Source organism: Lineus longissimus, chromosome 3 (genome assembly GCF_910592395.1).
Source record: "Lineus longissimus chromosome 3, tnLinLong1.2, whole genome shotgun sequence".
Classification (NCBI taxonomy): Eukaryota; Metazoa; Nemertea; class Pilidiophora; order Heteronemertea; family Lineidae; genus Lineus; species Lineus longissimus.
In genome coordinates this window covers 27,898,388-27,916,866 of record NC_088310.1, presented here as the reverse complement: position 1 = coordinate 27,916,866, position 18,479 = coordinate 27,898,388, and the positions used below count along the sequence as shown (strand labels likewise).

At 41.6% G+C, this 18,479-nt stretch overlaps 2 protein-coding genes and 1 non-coding gene across 3 annotated transcripts in view; 2 read left to right on the top strand and 1 right to left on the bottom strand.

The window, feature by feature from the left end:
• Window positions 1-4,480, top strand: part of LOC135484529 (uncharacterized) — a 47,152-nt gene extending 42,672 nt beyond the window's left edge. The window contains exon 15 of the mRNA XM_064766102.1: window positions 981-4,480. Within this exon, the coding sequence (XP_064622172.1) occupies window positions 981-1,038 (58 nt within the window). The 3' untranslated portion in view covers window positions 1,039-4,480. The remainder of the gene's footprint in view (window positions 1-980) is intronic.
• Window positions 3,966-5,101, top strand: LOC135484887 (S-antigen protein-like). The gene is made up of 2 exons (XM_064766584.1): window positions 3,966-3,972; window positions 4,515-5,101. Exons 1-2 carry the CDS (start codon window positions 3,966-3,968, stop codon window positions 5,099-5,101), a joined length of 594 nt encoding a protein of 197 aa, XP_064622654.1.
• An 11,157-nt stretch (window positions 5,102-16,258) lies between these two features.
• Window positions 16,259-16,329, bottom strand: Trnag-gcc (transfer RNA glycine (anticodon GCC)). Its single transcript has one exon. It is a non-coding gene; the product is annotated as a tRNA-Gly (tRNA).
• Window positions 16,330-18,479: the final 2,150 nt, after the last annotated feature.

The window sequence follows — 18,479 nt, the reverse complement described above, 5'->3', positions numbered from 1 at the left end:
GGTCAGTCTTATTTAGCTCTCAAGGAATGGGCTTGGTGTTTTAAATTGGGATTTTGAACAATCTTTCTGTGACAATTATGATTGTCATATGACAGCAGGAAAGCTTTCCCAGGTGTTTCAAAGTAAGCTATGGAGCATTAAGATGGGATTATAAATATTCGTGATGAAATCCTCCATGTCCTGGTACATACCCCCTCAGAGTGTTTTAGGATCAGTCTTTCATCATGAGTCATATTGTTCGCTGTTCACTTGAACATGGATTCAAACAATTGTACCTCGACTCGGCCAATTCAAATTACACATGACAATTAGTATTTACTTAGTTCAATCATGGAAATTAAATATGCTAATGAGGGGCTGCTTGAATCAACATCCCCTCTCCATCTGTCATTGAATTAAAAGATCTAAAACATCAGGCCTAGGATATCAAATTTTCAATAGTCATGATGAGAATAATCGACCAATTTCTATTTATAAGAATTGATCACGCAAGTAAACACACTAAAGTTCATTTCATGCTGAGTTGTTATGACTTGGTGTACATTTTGTTTGTGAAATGTACACAGGTGTACAGTTGCTTGGAATTGAAGAGGGAATGGACCACGTCGCCTGCCAATATGTCTGTTCTCAGGGCCTTGGGTCACGACACTCAAACCCATAATCCACTTGAATGAACGGCCGTCTTTGGTTGCAATTGTTTGGCACAGTATCCTGTGAAAGTAATCTCACCGATGTAAAAAAATCATGAAATTAATCGTAAAAGTAATATTCTCTCTGTCTTTGTTGATAGCCATGGTATGAATGGTTTTCCCTTGCAACTTTTTTACTTTTTGTTCGAGATGAATCCGGTCAACCATGACAAACTGGTCAGTCCTGTTTTGTTGACAAATGGTGTTATCTGTCGTACTATTCAAATACATGGCCTTCCTCTATCTCTGTCCGACTTGGTTACTAATCAGCGTGCTTTTGTATCATTCCAGGTTGCAGCGGCTCGTGAATGTTCTGCGGAGAAAGATTAACGGTTCACGGGCCGATTAGGAACTTCGTATATCACGATGAGAGAAAAATCAAAGGGATGGCTTCGGTCGGCCAGGAGAACTCTTCATAACCAGCCAGAGGTCCCTGTGTTGTGTGAGGATATTCCTCTGTATAAGTGTGATGATTCATTAGAATATTGGCCAGTTGATAAGCCTGTGATGATATCTTACTTTTGTTTAAGGTGAACAGTTCAAACGTTACAATTATGATATTGTACACAGGTTATTGGTTTTTTAAACTTTGATGATGGTTGTGCCAAAATGATTTGATGAAAAAGTGTATTGAGTAAAATCATAGATGATGATTCCTTTCCAACTGAACCAGAGCTAGGATCCTGTGTCAGCAAGAACTAACTTTAATGGTTGTAAACTTTCATTCCGATCTGTTGCAGCCTCCCTTCTGCTGTTGACTGTGGTTTGCATCAGATTATTAGAATCCGTTGGATATTCTGTACATCAAATATACTACATTATGCATGAAATGTACACCATTCGTGAAATTAACATAGCCATTTATGCCGAACCATATCATTTATAAGATAGACTGATGTATTTTTGCTCTTTTGATACTCATGTGTTTTATGGCTGCATTCCACGAAGTGGTATTGACTTAGCTGATGAAGGCTTGGTCTAGTTGTATCTTCCATCACACCAGAACCAAGTTTGTGATACATTATAGTGTCTGACAGCGCGGCCAAGTCTTATCAAACATGTCAAAGGTGTAGGTTTTCAAACTTCTTTTTTGGGTGAAAGCATTTGCATAACAACCTAACTTTGAAACCCATAGGGTTCAAGTCTGTTGTCTAAAAAAGGGTTAAACGTTTATGTCAGTGAAATCACGTTGTGTCTTCCCGGGCAAATTCTCCCAATAATTCGCCATCATCAAGTGGATCAGGTCCCTCTGGTCAGGTGCTTGTCTGCCAAGGCAATCAGGGAAGATGTTGACAGAGATCTCTTCAGGTTTGTCTCATTGCTGGATCATCCCCCACCAGGGCCACGGTCACACTGATTACATGTGTCTCACCCATTCGATCCGTTCAAATGTTGATCAGATGATGTCCACTTCCCTGTCCACTTAGACTGATGCAATTTAATATGCATGAACTCTGGGTGCGGTTCCGGCCAGTGTCAACACATATGTGGCGTAGCGGTCAATCAGACACAGATCCTCAGAAAACCCAAGCCCTTCATGGTGTTGACGGTCACCGAGAGAACTTACCATATGGTTCTTACCTCATGAGTGCTATGATCAACCACTGTAACCAAAGTGACAAGATCAGAAACATCTTGAATTTGTACCACATGATTATCCATCCATTTTGCTTTTCTGACGGTCCTACTTCGCATAATCATTTCCAGCTAACTTTGACCCATACTGGTGCATATCATATTTAGCAGTATGTCTTGGTTTAGGTTATACTCATGTTCATTCCACTTACGCAATATTTATACTTTTATAGGTGGTGACATTATTTCTGTACATATCAACTGTTGTGTATCATTCCATTTTATAATCTCTCCATCCATAATATTCACACTATGCAATATGTCCAAATACTGTAACTGTTGAAGGAGTAGCTATCAGAAGATATGTTGGGTTGATACTTTCAGTTATGTTAGGGTGGGTTTTTGGTCTGTAAACCTTTCTTTCTGTCAGAATGGTAGTTTTAGTTCAAATAGTCAATATGGGTATATTCAAATGGGTAAATAAACCTTACAAATTGTAGATTTGTATTTTGCCAAAAGTCAAGATTGATGCCTTATCTATGTTGTTTAAATTAGGTTTTGAAGTTCTAAAGTAATGCATAATATTTCTCTTCAACTCCGTCCTTTCTGCGTTATTATTTGGCAATCTATTACCTGTTGTTAATATGGGGAAGAAAACTATGATAACTTTGATGAGTATTATTATACCTTTAGAGGAGATCATTATGCTTCAGCTGATCATTGTGAAATGATGATGTCATAAACTCTATCATGCTGCTTTACTTGGGGTGTTTAGAAAATTGAAACTATTTTCATGACTTACACTTTGAAGCATCTTTGTCGATTTCTATAATATCTAGTCTAGATTTCTAACAATTATATATATTCCTATAGCTGTGATCTGTCGAAGGGATGTTCTGGTGGTCAAAAACGAATATTTTAGAATATCAGCCCTTTTTTGGACATCGAATTCAATGTAGAAATGCAGAGTGGAGAGATTTACATTCTAAAATACCTTGGTACCGTAAAGTCAACTTTTAAATGGAAAATGCATAAGCCTCGTTCTGAGAGTGGAGTGTTTTGGACACGCAACCAAGATGCTCTACCAAAGTTCCCTCGGGTTGCACTAAAATGTGGAACCATGCACACAGCTCACTTCAGAAGTTTGAGGCTCTCAAAACACTGCTTCAAACACAAATCAGCCAAGGAAGCATCAACCACCCTAAGTTTTTTAATGAGCACTACACATATTTGCTGAGAAAAACGCTCCAAATAGCCCATTTGCGCGGATTTTAGCGTCACTTGAGCGAGCCGATCCGGACTTCCTATACGGGCTGCCGTAACATAATGTAAACAACGGCGCTACCGGCGCTCCGGGCAGGCGATGGATGGAATTTGCCAAATTCGCACATATTCAAGTTATTTCGTGGCCTATCTTTTTAAGTTTGAGGTATTTTAGAATAGAAATTGAACCCTCGGCTTCGGACCTTGGTTGAGTTACCAAGACACTCTCGGGTGGAGCTAAAATTTCGTCCAAACCCTCGCCTGTCGGCTCGGGTTTGGACTGTATTTTAGCTCCACCCTCGAGTGTCTTGGTAACTCAACCAAGGTCCTCCGCCTCGGGTTCAATTCCTTAATTGAAAATTAGCTTGATTTGCATAAACATTGACAAATACTCAAAAATATGATTACACTACTAGGTATTTGATGGTCTTGCCAGAAATGTGCTGTAGGTCATATAAATTTTACCAGAATGTTCCAAACTCTCATGACTCTCTCCCTAAAGTTCTAATGCCTGACTTTCATTATTTATCAAGGGTTATGGTTTAACGACACTTATGTATTTATTTGTGTATTTATTAATAATATATAGCTACTATAAACATCCTTTTTATTGTCAAGATAAAAGTGCTGCTGCATACAGTGACTTGCTTAGATTTTGATAAAAATCATCGTGATATCTATTATCTGTATCCTATCTGCTTCCTGGAAGAAGAACCAGTTTCGTGTTGTGGTGTCTGTCACACATGCTTTGAACAGTCATTGAGAGTTTTAAAGCTGATCTGAGATGCAATTGCTTCCTGTTTTGGAGTGATTTTCCTTGTCCTGTTTTTCGGTATAGTGTAAAGGCATCTTTAAATGATGTCTCTTCCTCTCCTTGTAAAAGACATTTATACGTATGATAATAATATGCTAAATGACCTAATTTCATAAATTAATAAAAATCCATTTTTGATAAGAAGAAAAGTGTTGTTTTGTTGTTCATATCAGGTCCAGCAGGTAGGTTGTTATCAGCCAAGGTGGTGCCAATTTGGTGCCAAGGTGGTGCCAAGGTGGAGCCATGGTGGTGCCAAGGTGGTGCCAAGGTGGTGCCAGGGTGGTGCCAAGGTGGTGCCAAAGTGGAGCCAAGGTGGTGCCAGGGTGGTGCCAAGGTGGTGCCAGGGTGGTGCCAGGGTGGTGCCAAGGTGGTGCCAAAGTGGAGCCAAGGTGGTGCCAGGGTGGTGTCAGGGTGGTGCCAAGGTGGTGCCAAGGTGGTGCCAAGGGTGTGCCATGGTGGAGCCATGGTGGTGCCATGGTGGAGCCATGGTGGTGCCATGGTGGTGCCAAGGTGGAGCCAAGGTGGTGCCATGGTGGTGCCAAGATGGTGCCATGGTGGAGCCATGGTGGTGCCAAGGTGGAGCCAAGGTGGTGCCAAGGTGGTGCCAGGGTGGTGCCAGGGTGGTGCCAGGGTGGTGCCAAGGTGGTGCCAAGGTGGTGCCATGGTGGAGCCAAGGTGGTGCCAAGGTGGTGCCAAGGTGGTGCCAAGGTGGTGCCAAGGTGGTGCCAACGGGTTTAAGTTAGCCAGAAAGTATGGTTAGTATCTCGACTTCAGGAAGGATTCATAAGCTCTCACTGAAAATAAGGACTTCAACGAAATGTTTTGCCTAAAAAATACATCCAGTTTATTCAAGTCATTGAACTTCTTTACATGATAGTGGAAATGTTCTAAGGCTTTCCTGGATACCTACTTGTAAAGCTTGCTTTCTAATGGTTTCTGTCAAGAAGGCTGCATTATATGGATATACAGTTGTATCTGAAATTAGAATGAATAAAAACCGCTTTGTAGAGATGGATTAATCAAAGTGAGGACATCATTGATGCATATTCATTATCCCATTTAATAACAGTTCCTACCACTTCAATGCCTCGATGCCAGAACTTGACAACAGCTCTCGGAACAGTTTTTTAAAAGTTAGTTTTTCGCTCCTGAAATTCTAATAAAACTATCGGATTACTGGATCCTGTTACGCGATGGATGTGGATATTCAGAGAGACGGCCAGGTTGTACCTGTCTTCGCAAGCATATTGAGATGATAAGAAGTCCCCGAGAAATGGAGACGTCAAAATACAGATGGCAATCCCTAGAAAGGGGAAGGGGGTCAATTCAGAATATTGGTATGAGCACTGGCCCCCTTAAATTTGCTGAGTGAGGGAGCCGTGTGATTAGCTCTACCTGATGGCACTATGAGATGCCCACCTCCGACAAGTGCTACTCCGCTAGCTACGAGATGAGCTAACCATCCCTTCAGAACAGCCTTAGCTTGCCCCAGGGGCGCGCTAACGCAAATAGAGACACATTCTTCTGAGCAAACACAACTGATATTAAACAAGGAATTACTCTTTGTACTTCGTACGGTAACCTCAAGACGCTAAGTCAGTGATTTTTCCCAGTCGCGGTCTCTGCCGAACCAGGGCCCGTGGTAAGAAAGAGACCCGCTTCCTCACAATGCCGCCGGCATGTGTGGTCGGTAGAACAAGAAGGCTCTTCCAAAAGTCTTTTTGTTCTTTCTGCTGATGGTTTCAACCGGTATAACATAAATGAAAACTAACCCCAGCCGCTGAAATTAACTTCAGGCGCCTCCGTGAAAGAGTTGTTTGGACTTCTCACCGTTGGTGCGTTATGTTGACCGAGATGCAACTCTGGTATTCGGAAGACAATAGTTTCAGATGCTGTAATTCGTTTTCTTAATTCCATAAGTCTATTTTGAATAAAGACTATGTGCTTTATACCAACACAAAAGTTACAACCGCGCAGGAAAGGTTGTAAATCTAGTGACAAAAAGCATCGCCAAAGGGCAAACATATTACTTCTGTTCTCGTTTTCATCACATCGTCTTTTTCAAATACGGTGCTCTCTTTTCCTGTCCACTTTTACCATGCTTTACTGACATTCTGTTTACTCCCAGGCTGGTAGCAAGAAGGTCTTTGGCCCAACATGACAATAAACGGATTCCGAAAGATACTGGAGGCAAAAGAAGTCAATGCGAACGGAACTGCGGCAGGCCGTAAAACGTCGTAGTCGTATGCTTTCTTTTTGTGGCTACATGTACAACAAAACCTTACACTTTCTTGATTTAGGGATTATTGTTTGCTCGTCATGAATGATATTTTAGAATACGAAGAAGACAATATTTCACATTCTATGAGGCCAAATTTGCTGTCTTTTATTTATGTTTAGTAGTGATGTAGGGAAACTACGGATCGAATTACCTTAGTTTTCGCTGATACGGTGTCATAAAGGAATTCACCCAACATCAAAAGGGCGTGCGTATTTGTTCACGATGCTTTTTAACAGTTTATCAGTTCAAATTTGCCAACGCATTCACCATAATTTGGTTATCAATTAGTCCCCCATCAGCACTGTGGGAGGCCATTCCCCCCAACAAAACCACTAAAATGAAGGCAAACACAAAATGCTGGGTGTCAATTTACTAATTTGGGTCACTTTGTGGCAGGCATTAGCCTTTCAATTTCTACAGGCCTGTAACCGGCTGCCAGCACTTTGCGTCCAACATGGCTTCCGCCGGTGATCCCATTCGTCTGTTTGTCTCTCTCATCATTGCAGATTATTCCCTTGTTTGTCCCTTTCATGGATTGAAATGGCCGCCATGCTAATGAGATCGTCGCTTTTTGGCATTGTTGTTGTAACTTCAAAGGTATGGAATCTAATGATAATACCTGAATCACACATCAACGAAAACAAGGTTCCTATACCAATGTTATGTGGTCTTTAGGCACAAAATCAGTCCTATCAGAACAAAATCTCTAGTATGATATCATGAAAGATTTAGAGTTCTTTTCGAAAACAAGAAGTTTATTTATCAACATGAATTCTGCACTTGACACTAAGGGTCACACGTCGCCTAAAATGGCGCCTACCCCTCTTACATTTGATCCCTTTGGTGTAATATTGACCCTCAAACTTTCTGACCACAAGTAAGAAAGTCACAAATAAACAAGAAACACCTCAAAACTTGCGGTAATTACACTTAAAGGCCATTAAGATGTACCTCAAACACCACCCCATGGCTTGTTCGAGTGGGCCAAGTTGAGCAAGTCGTCTGCTCAGGTTGTGCTTTCTCAGTGCCCCTCGTCTGCTCATGAATTTCTGCTGTTGACATAAACTCGCCCCATGAAAGCAAAGCTAATTGTTTGTCAACATTTCTCTGTTATATATTTGTGTATCTATACTAAGGTTCAAGAAAGAATCAACAGTTACACAAAGGTGTTACGCCTTTTTGCTTGTAACTTTGTTGGGACTCGTTATATCGAGGAGGTTCCTGTCACAAAGTGGACACTATGTCCCCCAAAAGTCGCACTTCACTGAGATGAACATTGCCAACGAAATCAAAAGAAGCATAATGGAACATTTGTTTAATCCCTTTGTCGATTAGAGTATCGATTTGGCATGATTTTCGGCCTCGAAATCATTGACACTAAAGCAAGTCAGGTAAAGCTAGGCCTGTGGGGGGAGGGGGGGGGGGGTTAGTTGGTTCATGTCACTGCTCATGTCATCTCGTATTCTTCAGCTCTTGCTTTACATGTTTCTGTACCCAAATATATGTTAAAGTAGGTTGGTCCATATTTGCTTGATCAAAGCTTGCAGTATACATATATGGAGGCTGAGCACTGTTTCGCCAGAGGTGCCTCCCTGTTAGACCTGAAGGGACGGGATCTATAATTCTCTTAGAACCCGCACAGCCGATCGTGTCATCTATGACGAAAATCTGTCAGCGAATATCATGAATTTGTTAATTTGATTTCTGGGTTGACACGGCGTGTTTACAGAACCGATGGTGAGATTAGGTTTCTTCTCGCCGCGAATTTGCCCCGATAAACTGAAGGTAAACTGATGTACGCGGGCCGCCGAGAACTAGTAACGGGGGAATCCATACGCCAATCACGTAAAGTAATGATTGCTGCACAAATGGGAAGAGGAAACTCTCCCAATGTCAACATCATCGGAGCGAGCGCAGATTCATCTGCGAGGATAAAACGATCTGATTTTATTAAAATCTGGCCTGGTAGCTCGAGTTTGATGGTTGTTAAGTAAATTATTGCCAAGCGGCGAGTTACGGTTCCTTTGAGTTTCGCTCCCAGAGGATCTAGTTCGCGGAGGCATGAATTTCACTCGGCGTTGGCAAACAGTGTCAGATCGATGGCGGGTTATTAAAAATCGCCGCGGCTTTGTCTTGTGTGTGCTCATCGAGTGTTGTCACCGATGAGACAACCACATCAGCTGTGTGACCAGGCTTGCTCCTCGGCTGAGGGACGCAGCATCCCCGATGGCGCCCATGTGCTAATCGAACTGACCTATCGCTTCGGCCATATTTATTAGTCTTGCGTGATCATTGTAATATTGAATCAACACCACATTGGATTCTGTCGTCTGCTCCAGCGATTCAACACGTCCGCCTGCGCTGTGAGACATCCATCTCGAAATCTTGCTAATAAGAACAAACAATGACACAGGAATAAATACTTTTTCATTGTCTGCGCGTTCCTTGGTAAACTCGGTCACGAAGAGATAGCCGTCACGGGGCACAACCAAAGGACACGCGTCCGACCTCAGCAACGACATTAAATAACCAAGTTGTGGCAGATTGTGACATTTCGCTTGTTCGAAAACGAGAAATAAATACGCGCAACGTCCCTGTTGCAGTCTGGTGGTTTTTGGGCGTGTGATCATCACGTCATAAAACGCTGGCTATTACAAAGATAATTTTCTCAAAAAAATGCTTCTTTGTTTAACGGTTCATTAAGCAGGATGAAAAAGTTATCAATCCATACCCTGCGACATGCTTGCCTCGCTCTGAGACCATTAAAGCCGTGTAGAGAGATCTATGACCCCTGGAGAGAAAGTCCAGGTGGGAAAAAAAGGCTTTTGATATAGGAATAACTTGTCGAAGCTTGGGCAATAAGACCGATCATAATGGAAGACTTCATCGAAACAAGAACTAAATCCTGATCAAATTTACATCCGCATCGGCCAAAACACTCATTGTGATGCTCGCGCCGCGTTTTAGTGACCAAGATAGTTCTTCTCGATTCTTCTACAGAGCACCCTGTTCCTGCCCCAGAAATGGAATAAAACAATACGGCTTCCATCCCAAGCAGGTGCCAATTCGAAATATGCGAGGAATTTCATAGATGGAGAGAAATCAGGTTTTTGAGCGGCGCGCAACTCTAAGCACCGGCGGCCATGTTGTGCCTTCTTCCAGGCAATTGATTTCTCTTTGTCACATCACTTATTGTGCCTCTCATAATCTCTTCAATCCAGAGTAGATGGACCATTGCCACAAAGCACAAAACTCCATTTATTAACACCAACGGGGCGAGGAGATGTTGAATGGAGAAACTCGTTGATGCAATGTTTTTTCTTCAAATCGTCTTTGTGACAAGATGGTGGTTTAACGCCTGGTGACGCAATGCATCTGTAGGGTGGGTGGCACGCATTGCCTTGCCGTCTGTGCATTGTCATGGGACAAGTATCTCATTGAAAAGTGCACGGTACGGTTGTTGCTTTTAATTCGTGGAACAATCCTCGCCTATGCTGGTCTCTTGAGTTACTTTTCTTAACCACTCAATACGGTTTCGAGCAATCGTGAGTAGGAGGCGCTGTTGTAAATGAACTCATTCTGTCCTTCCGTACGTAACATCACTTATACCTCCCGCTTACCTCATGCTTTCGACAATGAGGAGAACTTTTTTTTCCTTTTGCTACCGATATCTGTGCTGTTTGCATTGTCATTGATATAAGCAGAGTCTTTTCAAAGACACAACAATCGAACCCCAATGCGTTACTCCTTTGGCGATGGCGATAAAGAGTAGTAAATACGACATCATTTCACCCAGTCACTGATTCCTAAAGAGTACTTCGAGGGCAAACTGGCATACCTTTAAGGATTGTGACAAACTGTTGTTTAATGTTGCCAGAGAAATTATCAAAAAAGTGATCTACTACTCTTTCTTTTCGTTTCGGCGCTCTATCTTACAAACGAGGTGAACAACTATAACTTGACGTTGCTCAGTCCGCAGCGCCTACGGCTATGTACATTTCACTTGAGAGTCCACCTTGTTAACTCAATATCAAACTCGATTTAGCTTGATAACTATATGAACTGCAGAACACCCATTGACTGCTTGCATATAAAAATAATTTTACAAATGTTGGGCAAACACTAGGGCAGGGAAGTTATACATTCTCTTTCACGGCGATAAACGGCCAAAGTTGGCCCGCAAACACTCTGCCGAGGTCTGTTTTCGCTGGGTGTTTGCTAGCCGGGGTCTGGTAAACACTTGGCTTTCACAACGATCCCATCATAACCAAACATGACCACTCAGTCTGCGCACTCTGCCAGTAAATCTGTTCAGCCAACACAGAAGACATGGAAAGTAGAGTAGAAGAGGATGCTTTTCACGATTTAAATTTCATTATGAGATTCAGCCCAATATTTCTCGATGAACCACCCGACTGAAACCAAGAGCGCTGCCTAACTCTTAAAATATATGAAGTGGAGACTGACAATATTGAAACAGAGAGCTTCTTTTCATGCTCTGAATTATGCTTTATATGATTTAATGAAATAGAAATATGTGTAACAGGATCTGCCGTTTGAAGGCGAATGATTCTGAATGCGCCAAAATAGGCACTTTTTCTTGGGAGCGGCAGCTTGGCTGAGCCCGGCACACTTCACTCACAATAACAGATCAGGTCTTCTCTGTGCTCGAGTTGAAAAGAGTTGAATACGCTGGCACTCGCGGTCGATTCGAAGCTCCCAGGCTAATCAGTGAACAGGTCGAATGCGATTTCGTGCATCTCTATACCCAAAAGCTGCTGTTGTGAGTGACACGCTGAACCCTTGATGGGTCACTGAGATGATATTTCCTCTGGTTTCTTTCAATTCGCCTCCCGAAAACATCATGGTTGTTTCTGTCATAGATGGCCAAGTCGTTTACAACATTTTGAAAAGGATCAAAACTGCACTAACGATCTGCTAACAATCTGATTCTTGATTGTGCCAAGTCATGATTTAGTGGCGCCTCGGACCACCAACAACGCGTTTCTTTGATGACATAAAAATTAAGGAATTTGCGCGGAGAAAACATCAGGTGTTGTTTTGCAATAAAGATCAAAAGAGCGTCGAAAATCTACCATTGAAAAGCTCTGAATTGACCGTTCAGCCCATGAACATGTTTTTACTTGAAACAATACACTGAACAAAGCATGTAGACCGTAGGTAACGGGGAAGAAAAGTCAAAACGGAGGGATTGTTATGAGGTGTTTGTCTAGCGAACAGTCAAAATAACCGATCAACTACCAAAGCTTTCTTGAACATTTTTTTCTGACAATGTGGCGTCTCAATTGCTGTGACCGATTTTCAAGCCCCATTTCGTTGAGTATTCAAAATATTGTGATATAGAGGGGGTGGTCTCGGCTAGTCTTGCATAATATGTAAATTAACCATTGACGTCAAAATGACGTCAATAGGCGCGTAATAATGACACCAAAGACATTCCGCCGATGTGTTTTTAAGAATGTTTTTTGTGCTGGCTTCCATTTAGCGCTGGGTGAATTTTAATACTTTAAAACAACATTATAAGAGTTGGTAATTTGTTCGGGGAGTGAAAGTGATGATTTGAAGCACACGCCTAGCAATGGACTATGTTTGTCCTTGTTGTCCTTCTAAGAATAGACCGCGTGACAGGTGCAAACATGACCCAATCCGCCAAGGCTTAGCGGAATGGTCGCTCTTCCTTTGAAACCTTTCAGGGATGGTGGAACGATGAGCCTTTTATTCCAAAGCTAATATTTTTTCAAAGCAGGTTGTCGTGCCACGAGAAAAGGAGATTTGAGGAGATTTTCATCCTGGGTGGTACTTCCGGTGATCTCGCCAAAAGCTTTTGAGAGTAAATGAGGATGGTGAGGCTGCCTACAATGCTCGGCGGAATAAATCTGTTGGGACCACCAATTGGTTACTTTATTAGACTGGCGTACAACTACAATGATACGTATATACTTATATTGAAAGTAATGAACACCCTTGCTTAAATGAGACTTTTTTACCCTCTTCACCTGAGACTGTTGGATTTCATTCAAAGAAAAGTGCAAATATTTTGTTTGTCGACCGGAAGTCATGATCCAGCACTCGTTGGAATGCACAATTGTGTTAAAGACATCTTTGACTAAAAAAATATCAAATGTAATTGAATTTTACACTAGAAAGGAACAGAAGATACCTGTTCAATGAATCTTGTTTGGCAATTTTTCCTTGGCTCTTGCCCGATTTAGAAGGGTTTCAAATACCGGAGCCTGAAGGCTCAAACACTCCCTACGGTATATACGATTATATGTTGTAATTCTTATTTCCTTCAGCAAATTCTGCAAACTAAGAAACGGAAATAATGTTTACCGTTACCATGGAAATGCAGGCAAAACACCGCCGAAGTGGCGAAACACAATGGCCTCGTGACCGTGATCAAAGTGACAATACTTTGTGGAAGAATGACGGATTTCCTGTCGCTTTGTTGTTGAATTAGTAAATGTGTTGTCTCATTAATAGCGCTGGATACCATTCCACACCATTCATACACCAAAGAACAATGATATTTACTAATCGTTTATCATTACATTATTGCGCTTAATAGTATTTTATGTTAGATTTCGTAGAAACAGACAATATCCTGTCTCCGATATCTAAACATCAGGCGCGTCTCTTTCATTCCGCAGCAAACGGATAATCTGTTCCTTGTGGAAAACATAACAAATACTATCCACCGATTTGTGATTGTTTAGCGGGAGACGAAAGGTTTTCAAGACGATTTGGACAATGACCGCTCTCACTCAGTCATTTGAAGATAGCCGTTGCTTGTACGGACCAAAAACCACACCCCAGGAATGCAGCGATTGTTACGAAGAAATTCTTGACTGCTTTCTAAAAAGGCCATCTATCCTATCCGCAATCACATTTGTTGTGATATCTCACCTTGTCAACATAAGTGATTCAGATAAAATATTGCGTACTTGACTTCATAATTTTCAATATTTTACTATAATCAACGCCCATACGCCACAAGTGTTTGCTATTTGCCGCCAATGACGCTTATGTATTCTTTGTTGTGGAAACCATGGCAACTATTGTGTGATAAAAGGTATGCTCATTGAGTTGATAACATCGTTTATTATAAGTGATTTGTTGACAAAAATGACATTTTTGGAATAAGACATTAGCTAAATGCTAGAGAGGAATGGAAAATGAAATGGGATCTCAACTTTAGGCTGCTGTGTGGATCTTGCAATGGCATCAGTTCATCCTTTGATTTTTGTCATTATTCCGTCTATCAGTTATCTTTAAAGATGTTGTCTCACAATTGGAACAGCATGAAGAAAAGGGGCCAGTTGCGGGTTTCGCTTTTTGCGAATTTGAAAATAGGCCAGAGGCCACTGGCGGTTTCGTACAAAGATCTTGGTACTTTTGAGGAGAACGCCAACTTTATTAAAGCAAATCAAAAGATACGAAATCTCTTCAAGTCTTCGTGACGTCCTTTCATCCGAGTCAATGCGAATTTGTTGCTCATCTCATTTCAGCAATGTGAATCCCCTTCCTAGACCAGCAGGCATGGCGGTATTTCTACTCCATCTCTGCCAATTTCCAAACGCACCAAATTGAACATCATTAATTTAGCTGGCTCGTAAAGTCCATGGATGAACAAACAAACGCCGCATATCACCATGGTAACGGGCCTGTCACCCTCTTCTATTGGGAACATGATTCATGGTAGAGGCGAGGCACAGGATATTAGAGGGAAGAAATACCCAGGTTTGATCGAAGAAATTTAGATTGCCATATTGGTGACGGGCAGATGGTCTTTCACTCTATCGTGTTAGGCGTGGCTTGAGGCGGTCTCGGCTTGCCCAACATTAGAATGTTGCTGTTAAGCACACTACTCTAATGGTAATTGTGATCTTCAAAGACTCAATCCTAAGTGAACACTATAGAACGATACAGTGTGAACTGGTGCTATAATAGGCCTAATTGTAAAGCTAGAAAAAGGAGACTTGATGAAAACGTTGAAGAATCCGTGCTTTTTTACCGAAAACATATTTATATCAGTCATGTCAGTACTTACTTACATTCTCAGAGCACCTCTCAACTCAAATGCAGTGCACTCTACTCTTCGCATAACAATGTGTTTATTTGCTGTAAGCATTTCATAACTTATGCGATTTTTACTACCTTTAGACTTTGGTCTAGCAAGGGAAAATCTTGACTGGGCCTTGTTTATAGATATTATAGATGGAAACCTGCTTCAAATCAACAAGGTTTACACCAGCAATTGTTATAAAATCAGTGCTTTCTTTAGATAAAAAATAAAGGAGACCCACGACTCACCTTCTGAAGTTCTTTTTGGCAAATACAAGATTTCTAAAGCATTCGAAGAACAATGTGAAATCAGTGTTTTACAAGCTTTCTTCTTGACTCCGGCGATGTCTGAGGAGATTAAGACAAAACAGTCACACCCCAGGGTCTATTTGATGAACGGAAACCAAGAGTACGTGGCAGACGAGCAGCTCTCTCCAACCTCCCCAACAACCGGCAGACGACAGACAGAAGAACGCACCCATCTTACACACCGCAAACTAATTGAGCGTTATCACCGCGACAATATGCCTATAGAAATCAACAATCTCTCCTCCTTGGTCGAATCCGCCCCTGAGATTGAGAAAGAAAAGATGACGTTCTTAAGGAAATGATTCTCAGTTCTTTCAATGGCAATCGTCTTCCGACTGATTTCACCAGAACAGTACCGTTGCAAAGGCGCATTGCTTCTCAGCATCGGTGCTCCGGGCGCCAGGCCGGAAAGCCGTTTTTGATGCGACCTATCTGTGTTTGAGAGAACGGATATTGAGGTTACCAAGACCTTGGGCAAAAGAAGTGAAAGATGTGCGCGATACATATGTTATCGAACAGAAACAAAGTAGTTTTTTTATCTCACAAGGGCGGACGCTTATTTTCGACGACGTTAAATCTTAACGCATAACAGATGAGAAAGCATGGTCTTTTAAGAACCGTTTCAATGGTTTCTTGCAATATCCTGTACATTCATGAATACTTGAAAAAACATGAAATGATAAACATCAGACCTTGACAAATTCCTTTGTCGTAAGTGTTGTCCATAAAAAAGGTATTAGTATCGTTTTGTGTAAAATGAACACGATTTTACCAGGCGTCATTTTCTCAGAAACTAGGGCATTTCGCATGATGGCAATCTAAAGGGGGTGGAGACACGTGACTAATAATATTCGGACAAACCCCCCTCCCCGCCGCCTTTGTCTTACCGTGCTTCAGTACCATACATGCATGTACATTGTTTAGTGACGAGTTCGTGAAATATCAGATGAGAATTAGCCGTCAATCATCACCGAGCAGATCAGACGAGACCGGAAAAGAAACTAAATATTTGGGACAAATATAGCAATATTAATCAAATAATCAAGGAATTAGGTGAGTTTTTGGGGAATTTAGTCAATAATTCGAGGTATGTGCAAACACACTTATGCACCAACTTATCAAGTATGAGTAATTTGTCAACAACCATCACGGTTGAGTATACAGTAACGCGATTCGCGCGCTCTCATATGGACCATTTTTGGTATGTTTATGACACATGAAAAATCAAGAAAATGAAGAAAATGCATCGGCCGGGAATTGAACCCGGGTCTCCCGCGTGGCAGGCGAGAATTCTACCACTGAACCACCGATGCTTGTTACAGATACTCAAAACTCAAAACAGCAAATTCTCTCATGTGGATGTCACAAAGCTTTGAACTTTGATAACATGCCTCATTTATCTGAATTTAGAAACGGTTATCTAACAATATTTCATGTCAGCTAATTTGAATAATCATGCCGCATCTTAAAGTTCACGGTGTTTTGTTGTGTTTAAGAACTGATGTTATGATATATCATTGAACATCACGATAACATAAAATATCTTACTTTTGATGTCATCTGTGTCAGTCATTTTCCCACCCGTGAATGTTTTTAGTTTCCTTCCTGGCAATTTCTGAGAAATGATTTCAAAAGAGAGACCAAGTTTGATCATGTGTGTCAAACGATTTAGCAATATGGAACATGGCTGATCACGGTGTGATGTCCCCAGCTTGCCAACGATGTTTGTATCGTGGGCTTTAAGATTTTTCCAGGTTTCCTGTAAGTGTTCTGAGAAAAATCTCAATGAGAAGTCACACTCGATCAAACATTTTGCAATATCAGGGAGAAAGCAGAGGTCATACTCGCTCAGGGATCACGTCACTGGCAACATTGAACGTGGCTGACCACACTTATCTCGACAGTATCATGGAATGGTGGGGGCCCCGTATACATCCTCGCTGTCATCAATGATTCACCTGCCATCAGCCTGGTCTGACCGTTTGATGACTTGGCAAACACCCCGAGCATCAATGGATTGCGATAAGATATGACCAGTGTTGACTTAGAAGGCTGGACGCAGATAAGAGTTGCGACCAGACAGCACAAATTGGACAAAAAACACGTATCACCGTGCATGCTGTAAAGCACTAACCATGTAACACTGTATTTTTCAGCTGAAAAAGGAAATCGTGTGGCAATCGTCCATGTAGTTTTGAGCAGACGACAGCCTCCTCGAGCACAACCTGGGGACAACAAACCCTCTGACCAAAATTCTGATGAAATTGATCTCAGTCTTCAAAGAAATGCACTATTCATTTCAGCGAATAAAATTCCAAATTCATGGCTGCAATCCTTTCAAATGGTTTGAAATATGAGCCGACGAACTACATCCCAGCAGACGACATTTCTAACCCCGGACCCCATGTAAACATTGCCATCATATTTCCCATCATTTCTCTAATAACTTGGATTCTGTTCCTTCCCATAGGGGCAATCAGACAATTGGCTTTCCAAGGGTCGCACCGAGAATGCAGGTCATCAAATCAGTCAACATCCAAACCTGCTCCATAATACGACAGAGTTTTCTGAAATTTCAGCGAAGCAATGGCGCACGTAGGTAACGTTGTGTTAGGCTACTTTGGCAATATTCTACGGTAGCGGCTTGCTTTCTGAGTGAATTGGGATCGAGGGAAAGCAGTTGTCTTTCCTCTGAACTTCTGTCTGAAAAAAGCAACAAATTACTCAAAAACTGCCAGAAGTTTAGGAATAAGATTTCGACGCTATAATATATTTGTCTCAAATATTTGTAGGGATTGAACCTTAGGCCCCAGTTTCGTTCCTCCAGTTTTATGAGACCGCGACGTGGTCATAAGTTGGAGAATACCACAAAAAACACCGCTGTGACTAGGACAATGATGATTTTTACGCTGTTAGTTCTTCTTTTCATATTTTCCAGCAACTGTAGTTTTGTCCAAGTTGCCCTGAGAAGAGACAACATTTAGTTTTCTTTCGCGATGTGTTTTGTGTTCTTTACAACGCGCTTGGGATGGCGACACCAAAAGTTAGACATGTTTTGTTATTAATCACCTACCAGTATTTACTTTGCAAAGTCATCTTTATGTAAATAATATAAATATGATAGACGGTGCAAAACAATGATCCTGAATCTTTTTATAATAAATGGGAAACGCACATGACTATAACCTATTGTCTTAAGTTTTTGAGGCTGAGCAGTAAGAAAACTTCGAACTGAGAAAGTATCAGGCGCCGCCAAACTTCTTAGCACAAAAAGGAGGCTGATGCCATATCCCTGAAACAATGCAAATATAAACGACGAGGGAGGCCTTTCAAGCGAACAAGCCTCCAAGCGACGAGAGTTAGTTCTGAAAGCAATTGGGCCCAATACATACGAATCCGTCATCTTTTGAGAAAGATTTTGCAACAAAGAAATTTGGAACGTTCTCCCTGATAAAAGGGTTAT